The sequence below is a fragment of the Takifugu rubripes genome, chromosome 8, assembly GCF_901000725.2.
Source record: "Takifugu rubripes chromosome 8, fTakRub1.2, whole genome shotgun sequence".
In the NCBI taxonomy this organism is placed as follows: domain Eukaryota; kingdom Metazoa; phylum Chordata; class Actinopteri; order Tetraodontiformes; family Tetraodontidae; genus Takifugu; species Takifugu rubripes.
Window position 1 is genome coordinate 10,963,846 of NC_042292.1, and position 8,865 is coordinate 10,972,710.

The window sequence follows — 8,865 nt, forward strand, 5'->3', positions numbered from 1 at the left end:
GCGACGGCAGGACGTCAGATCGGTCTTCTCTTTGTTATGGTGCTGCTTCAGGCTCGGTGACGAGTCTAGCAGGTTGATCTTAAAGCAAGCTCTCGTTTCTGTCCATGTCCCAGTGAACTCATGGCTAATGAGCGGCTCCGGGCTCTGGAGGAGGTAGAGAAGGAGATAGCGATGGTTCTACAGTGTGCAGGTTAGGACAAACTACACTATACCGCTAACCTTTTACTGCACGTTTCTTTAAAACTACACTGACGCCACTGCAGTGCATTGCATTTACGTTCGTCCTAAGGCACCTACTAATTTGTATACCGGTAATTGTTGGATCTGTTGCCACAGGTAATATAGTTCTGGAGCTCTCCAAAGACAAGCACAACGCCAGCCTTCTAGACAGGCAGCTGGTCCAGTTCCAGAGTTCAGTCAACCGGGTGGAGAGTGAACTGAGTGGTCAGATCCGCTACCTCACACAGGTGAAAGATCTAAAGTTACTTTCCTCCTCTATATCCAACTGTTTCAATGAAACAGAAAAAGGTCAGCATGTGTCATCTCACTGTAATAGTTGTGTCTGTTCACAGGTAGCCACGGGTCAGCCCCATGAGGGTTCCACATATTCATCCAGGAAGGACTGTCAGATGGCGCTGAACAGAGCCGAGTATGCCAGAGTCAAACTGGGAGAACTGGGGCGAACCTGTGAGCTCATGCTGGAGCCACAGCAACAGACATGAGCCCAAAACATGCCCTAAAATCGATATTTCTATGTGTACTTGTTCAAACACACCAACTACAACTGGTAAAAAGTCTGTAAAACAAATAGCCTACCAGAACCAATGAGTTAATTATTGCTTTGTTGTGTATTTTTTATTACAAGATTTGAAATAGTTTGACTCATTAACATGCCATGTAAACATTTTTCTATTTCTTAAAATAAAAGAGAACTATTTTATAGGCACTCTGATGGTTTATTAATTGAGTAAAATAACACTTATCCAATGCAATATTATTAAACAATCACATTAATATAAAAATAGCAATTTAATGCAATCATGCCACCACATCCTATCAACTCTTGACATTCTGTGATACCATAATAAAACAAACCAATACTAATTTAAAGTTGTATTTGGCGGTAGAGTTCTTTCATTATCAAGTATTTAGTAGTGTTTATTTTTTTAAAGTTAACACTACAATAGTTAACAGAATGAGATTAAATGCTAATATTACCATCTTCATAATAAACTATACAATATTTCCTAACTGGAAATATAATCCTGAAGCAAATCAAAGGCCATTTCATATTTATTTTTATTGAATAACCTTTATTAAGAACCACAGTGGTTTGACATTTGAATATGGTTTGTGTTTACAAATGTTTCGACTAAGTGCAGGTTTACATTATTGGATTATGACATATTCATATTCAAATTATGGATTTTACTTCATGTATGATTGAAGTACTGACCCATTTATGCATGATTACAAAATTATATACTTGAAACCATAAAAATAAAATAGTCTCACCCACTTTCTTGTTTGTAATATATACAAGTAAAAATAATGAGCTTTATTTTGTTATAAAACAGTTAATTAAGAAGAAATAAGAGCTAAGCAGCTTCCTAATGTTGCTGTCAACACTTTTCACAATACCAGGTGATATAAAAGAACCTGTGATCAATATAAAAAAATAGTAATTTTCCCTGATTTATCTCAAAATAGTAATTACTAGTAGTAGTAGTATTAGTAGTAGTAGTGGTAGTGGTAGTAGTAGTAGTAGTAGTAGTAGTAGTAGTTATATCAGCAGAATAAAAGTCAAAAAGCATCATTATATGACAAAATCACTTCACTCATAAAAACACTGAAATACTTTTATCTGATCAATATTTGAGTTATGAGACTAGTTTCAAACAATAACTGCTGGATAAAGTGGGGGAAGAGTTAGTAGAACAAGTCTTCTCTGTCCTGGTTGTCTTTCGTCCCTGTTAAGCCCAGACGAGCAAAGTCCTCAAACACCAAGTCTCCGCCATCAGAGGAAGTGCTGAAGAAACAATATTACATATTAACACACTAAAATAGAGAAGCTTTGATAGTTAATACACAAACGCACGCAGCCTTACCTTGTGTTTAACTCTATGAGGTTTGTATCCACGGAAACGGACACAGCAGCAGCTAGAAAATGAAGAAAAAAATGAGTGGGTCAGTTTCTAAAACTGTACGTGTCCGTGTGTGTAAAACCTACGTTGTTGCTGGGCACTGGGCTGGTGTGCTGGTTTGGGATGCATCAGGACAAAAGGAAGTTCCACTGCTACATCCCTACACACACACACACACACACACACACACACACACACACACACACACACACACAGACACACACACACACTTTTCAGCGACATCACAGTAAGAATGTTTTAACAATGGAAGATGCAGGGTTTCTACTGACTGTGGGTCTAATGTAAAGATAATGAAAAATATGTTGGGTTTTTGCATGTATTGTTGAATTGTAAAAGAATAATCAATAAAAGCTATCATAGAAGAAAAGTGTTTCATAGAAAAGGTTTCACATACCCTCCCAGGGACACAACCAGTTTGACTTTGACTCGATAAGACACAAAGATTCCCATCATCTCCTTATTGGCTCCCTCTTTAATTCTGTAGGCGGACAGATGTACAAGCACATTAGAGGAATAGCGGAGGGTCATGAGCATAATGTGTTCCACAGGATTACACAGATCACATCGCTTTCTCTTTTTGATTACATTGTGCTGGAGGCCAAATTAGTGTCTTCATGCTTTAGTTTGCCATCCAGGGCCAAGCCTCTCTTTTCTCTGTTGTTACCCAGCAGGGGGGTGAGAGTGTACACATGGCAGGAGGTGGAGCTCGGAGAAACCTGGTCCCTGAGGAAATTTAGTTAAATGTTTATGTCAGCAATATGTCATTTTCATTTCATGCTAATGTAAAAAATGACAATTTGTCAATAGGTTCTATATGTATAGGGTCTGTTAAGACACTTGGGGACTTTTCTGTGAGGAAAACGAGGTTGAAACTTACTCATGTGCACATACATGTACAGTAAATTTTAAATAAAATGATGGTTAATATTGAGGTTTGGCTATAAGTACTATACATATGACAGAAAGTGGTTAAAAGTTAATATTCAAGATTCCAAGGTACATTTACCAAATTTTCTATAATCGCTAGAGTAGTGAATTATTATATTAGATGTATCTTGATCTACGGACGTAATAATTCGGTGTTTACACATTTTCTTCTTTAAAATCTTTTAGTATAAAATAAAAAATAGTAGAACTCACTCTGCTTCCAAATGTGCGACTTGACATTTGTACTGGGCTGTGGAGAAGAGGCAGATATCTGCATACTGGCGAACTGGTACACGGAGAGAACACGCTTTAGTGCTTCCTTTATCCTTTATCTCCGTTCAGGTGTAAAGATGCTGTACTTGTCTTATGGCACTAAGTAACGAGAAACTAAACTTGTTGTTAGCCTGGTTGAGACGTTGCGTACCAGATATCTTCACCTTCTTCACAGTCTTGACAGAACTGTTGCTGACATGGACGTTGACGCTAATGGGCTCGCCGTGGTAGTACAGCTAAAACGAGAGGAGCGCCACGCACTTACTCTCTTGTGTGTATTTCTAGTCCTCAGGCAAAGATCCAAGTGTGCGTTACCTCCTTATCCAGTGATGCCTCCAAGTGCAGAGACCTGTCAGACATCAGGTAGTTGCGACGTGTCTCCACCATTGGCTGAGGTCCTGGAGTCTCTGGAGCGTACTGAACCTTCCTGATCACCAGATGCACAGAATTCCTACAATAAACAGACAATTAAAGAACACATAAGATTTCTAAAGGCAGCATTGCTGCACAGTGTAAAATGCTAGCTAAATGCTAGCTAAATGCTAGCTTCCCCCCAGAGCAAATGTGATTGTTGCATGATTGTGGTACATTGCAAAAAGTGAGAACTGGCAAAGAAAGTCACAATATTTGATAATATGCAGAAATTCTTGGAAACATTAAAGCTCTCATGTTGTTTTCTTTTGAACTCATAGAACATTGAAAGTAAAAACCTCTCTTTAGGGTTACAAAATAAAAAACTAGGATCTGCAACTCCATCAATAAACGTAAATTTACTAAATAAAATTAGGCGTATGCTTCCTTTTTTTAAAAAAAAAAGAGGTTGCTACTGAAAATAAACATGCGTGTTACATAATCACTGTTTTCCAATGCAGAAAAACCCCAGAAACCAAGTCTGTTCTTTCACAATGTAGCCCATAGCTTGTTGTTGTTTAGACTGGCAGAGACTCTCGTGATTCATCACAGGGTATATTTTCATGACCCCTGTGAAGTAAACTGCATATTTTGTAGCACATATATAAAAAAGCAACCCCTTGCGTAATACATTGACCTGGCCATGCGTTGAATTATGCCTGTGTTTAATCCGTTTACCTGGAGGGAGTCGTTAAACAACACGTCTGTTCTCTCGGGTTTCTTAAAGAACTGAAATGTCTGAAGGATGTGTATGAAAAGCTCAACCTTTGATGAAGCTTCTCATCTGCAGTCTTCGCACAGAACGCCTGAAGCTCGTAGTCCACCCCACAACCCTTTCCAGAGTCCTCAGGGCCCGGCTGGAGGGTCACTGAGCAAGGGAGGTTCTTGGGAATCTAACATGCAAGAGTACACAAAGCTCCAGGTTTATGAATATGTCATGTTATGCAAATAGACTCTGTTTAAATACAAAATGCCACAAGTCCCTACGGGCTCAGGTGAGCTCAAAGAGTGTAGCCGGTCTTACAGTGAAGGTAAAGGGGTGTGCGTTCTGACCCAACTTTGTCAACAGTCTCTCCTGCAACTGGCTTAGATCCTTCTGAACCTTCTCCACCGGAGGAAAGACCTGGACGGTGCTGACAAACAGGTCCTTGCGGAAGGAAAGACCCAGAACGTCGATGTCTTCCCGACCGTAACGGAACGCGCAGTTCAGAGTCACGAACACTGGAGGTCGGGGAAGATGGAAAGCAGGTACAATAAATAGTAAATGAATAATCATCATATTTAGTTGGCACCAGTTTGAAAACTACTGTGGGATAGGGGGTCTCTTTTCACCTTTTCTGTCCTTTAGGTAATCTGGCTCCACAAGGACGACACCATCTGTCAGAGAGAAACCCAATCACACCATCACCACATTCAACATTGGTAATTAGCCACTTCTGATGACCCTTTAACAGCACTATTGCTAAACTATGAGAGTAAAACTGCTATTTCTGATGGATAGATTCACACACTTGTCGCCTGTGTTTTATATACTGATTGTTTTGTGTCTGCCGGAGGAGGAAAATATGGAATACCTGTGGAAGTCTTAGGTAGGATCAGCAAACTGGGCTGTGAGGTGCAAGGGGAATATAGGTTATAGTGGGAACCTACTGCTTCTGGGCCAGACTGTGTAGAGCTTAAGCTTTGTCCAAAATCCCCCCATTCCAGGGTTGTTGAAGCCAATATCCTACCAGGTTTTCTTACCTCAGAAAAACTGGCCTGATTGTGATTCCTGCCTTATTCCCTGTATAGTGCATTAACTAGGGTGGTTACGTGAGCCTCGTTGTTTCCTGTAGCCCCTTTCACACTGGCCAAAGATTATTAAACCCTGCGTACTTTCACCATTTTGAACTGTCAAATTTTGCGTGTTTTTTATTTGACGTTAGAGAGCTTCTTGTAATCTGCGATTTTCCTTGCTCTTCTTGCTTTTTTTTCCCGCTTCAGCATTTCTGTTGTGCTTCTTCTGAGCTGTGAATGGGGTATATGTAGTGCACTCAATGTATCCCATAATGCACTGTGAAAAGGAGTGTACAACCAACGCTCCCTAACCAAGTACTACATGCATCCTATCATGATCTCAGGTTGCACACGAGGGGCTACAGACGGCTAACAAAGTAAACTATTAATGGCATAAAAGTACCTCAACAGACAACTACTAAAATCTACCAATTAATCAGTACAAAGTTAAAACACCTCAATGCCAACGCCAGTGGTACGGTTTCAACACGTGATGCTACGACCCCCATTTAAAGGCTCCGAAAATTATTGGAGAGCTCCATTGACCATAGTTGTATAAAACGTCATGTAATCCAGACGTTAGGGGACCAAATAATCCAGACTTTAGGGGATCATGCCTAGTGCAGAGGCACCCCGACTGGTCCACACAACTCTTGAGTATGAAACAGTGAACGAGCGCTGGCTCCAGGTGATGGATTAACTCACCCACTGGCTCTACGCAGGTTAAGTGATCCACAAAATCTCTCTTCCCCAGGTAAACGGTGAGCTGTGGACGGGGACAGACAGGAAGTGGAATTAGGGAAATCTGGGAAACAGGAGCTCCCACATTTACAACAGGCAGTCTATACCTTCGAGTTGGGGCTCGTCTTCTTAAAGACTCTGTAGAGATAGAGAAGGTAAACACAGCACTTTATTGTATATGGCACAACTGTGAACGTTAGAAGTGTGAAGTGTGTATGATGTCAGCGCGTACATACTCTCACATAAAGTATACAGAACTAGTCTCTTTGTCAGGTCTGACCACCTCCCCCTGGTTCTCATCTCAGCAGAAATGTCCTCAGAAGGATAACAGACCCAAAAGTCGTTGACCATAAGAGTGTAACGGAACAACAGCGCTCGTAGCACAATTACATGGTGAACTGGGCTCAGGATGTCACTCGCCCCAAAAGTAAAAATGCACATTGGATTTGCGATAATGTTTATTACCAGGAATGTGCAACAAGCTCAGTGCTGAACCGCCTGTTCTGTGAACAGCCACGAGAGCACAAAATGTAAACGGAGCAGCTGGAAATAAACAGTTGTGCGAGCGGAGAGCAAGGCCACATCCCCCACGGCCGCTGGGGTCACCAGCGAGCTGCTGCAGGAATGTGCTGCCTGCTACATTCGGAGGAAAAGAACAACACATCCTGATTTTCTTTCAAGTGAAATATCCTTTAACCCATGTCAGCACGTATCCTCCAAGTGTGTCGTGAAAGCTGCTGATATCAGCGCTATTGACAGGTTACGTAATCGCCTGACTGGTTATCATTCTAACTGAAACAACTCCCACGAATGTTGTTTTCGGTAGGTGACTAATTAATTTATCATTTAAGTCCTAAGCAGCAAATAATTTCAAGAGGTCACTGACTCTGCAAAATACCTGTAATAGTGCTGATAAAGTTCAAGGAAATGAATTCAAAAATGTTTTCCTCATATCCCATCTGGTGCACATTCAGATAAATCGTATTTGTGTTTTGTTTTTACAAAAATCATGAATAATCTATTAAAACACAGATTATGAAACAGAGTATTGTTTTAAAGGAACCAATGATAAATATGCACGAGGTATAAACATCATTTTCCCCAGTTTCCTCCTAGTTCAGTCATTTTTTCCTGTAACTATATTATTATGTACATTTGCGCATTTTGCCTGGGGACCAATCAGGTTCGCGCATCGCCGCTGTTACGTCAGAGTCCTGCATGTTTACAATAAGTGACATTTTGCCTCAACTATTAAAGCAACACGCATCACGGTAACAATAACTCGCTGCTGTCTGCATTCCAATGTTGAATGAGGATCACCACAATTAATCGTTGATTATTTAAAGAAAATGTAAAACCGAGTCCGTTTTTTAAGTGGAATAGTGGAAAAGTGGAATATACAAAAAAAAAAAGTTCGATCCCCCTCCCCAAGTTTATGTCTTCTAAACATTCCTCGTTGATTTAAATGCAAAATCTATACGTTTGGATTCGGTTTGGTTGTGTATTCCTTGTAAAAGTGGGTTTGGAGCACATCCCAGAAGCTTTTCCCTTCCCTCCACTAAAACAAGAGATCCCCCGCGGTTGATCCACTCACCTGGTCCCAGGTTTGTCCTCCATCTCATCGGTCCTCTGCAACACTTTGCTGTAGATTTCCAAGCGGCTGTGCAGCTGCGAAGTGTCCTGATGTTGCTGCAAAGCTCCAGGATGAAGCTGTTTCCGCTCCTCTGGGAGCGAAGCCACGCCCACATCTCAGTCACATTTTAAACTGCAATTTCAAAATCTCCACCAAAGCATGAATAATAGATAATAAAGAAGGAGGGCCATCGGGAAAGGGAGCACGTGTGCCATTTCTCATGGTTAACCGCACCTGCAAATAAAATATATCAACAATGTATCTGTTATGGGTATAAAAGCGTAACATTAGTGACCAGGTCACTTATGTATGGACGTTTAATAAATTAAATTAAAATGTAATTTAATACATTTATAGCCACTTATGGTTATAGGGTGAAACTTTGTAATAAAGGGCACAGTTCCAGTTAGAGGCTCATAAATCGTCTTTATTCAACTGTTTAGAATATATCCCGGCTTATTTATATTGTTTCCTTTCTGATGACCAAAATAATGGTTCAAAGTTCAAAATTTATTGTTAGATGGATGCAACATTAATACATTTAATAGAGGAAACATTTTCAAGTCATCAAGCCTTAATATTGGGCTCAAATGAAAGCTCTGCTCATACTGAGTTTGGTTGTGGAGGTTAAAATTACAACTTCTACATAGGTCATCAGGTTTTTGGGCTGGAACCAATAAAAACAACACAAGCAGACAGAGATTATTTCGGCTTGGCGCTCCTTTTAAAAGGGACGATTCAACTTGGACAAACAACACCGGAAGGGTAAAGTCTACTATGAAGCAGAGCCTTGAGTGCCAGCGTCACCTGAGCAGGCACGTTGAGTGCCAGCCAGTCCGGCTGAAGGAGGATGAGCAGACGGGTCACGACCTGTGAGCATGCATGAAGGATTTTGAAGCTGAGCTCTTTGACATGTCTTTGCGGACACCGTGGTCTATG

The 8,865-nt window shown here is 40.7% G+C and overlaps 2 protein-coding genes across 2 annotated transcripts; one reads left to right on the top strand and one right to left on the bottom strand.

Moving 5' to 3' along the window:
* The first annotated feature begins 47 nt into the window (after positions 1-47).
* med11 (mediator complex subunit 11) lies at positions 48-946 on the top strand. The gene is made up of 3 exons (XM_003966777.3): positions 48-190; positions 337-467; positions 573-946. The coding sequence occupies exons 1-3, from the start codon at positions 121-123 to the stop codon at positions 720-722; spliced, it is 351 nt and encodes a 116-aa protein (XP_003966826.1). The 5' UTR covers positions 48-120; the 3' UTR covers positions 723-946.
* A 350-nt stretch (positions 947-1,296) lies between these two features.
* Positions 1,297-8,036, bottom strand: arrb2b (arrestin, beta 2b). Its single transcript, XM_003966778.3, has 14 exons — positions 7,888-8,036; positions 6,401-6,431; positions 6,258-6,318; positions 5,109-5,153; positions 4,801-4,997; positions 4,542-4,669; positions 3,681-3,816; positions 3,517-3,601; positions 3,306-3,378; positions 2,751-2,888; positions 2,560-2,643; positions 2,231-2,304; positions 2,109-2,160; positions 1,297-2,029 (listed from the first exon to the last, which is right to left on the bottom strand). Exons 1-14 carry the CDS (start codon positions 7,908-7,910, stop codon positions 1,930-1,932), a joined length of 1,227 nt encoding a protein of 408 aa, XP_003966827.1. The 5' UTR covers positions 7,911-8,036; the 3' UTR covers positions 1,297-1,929.
* Between the last annotated feature and the right edge of the window lie 829 nt (positions 8,037-8,865).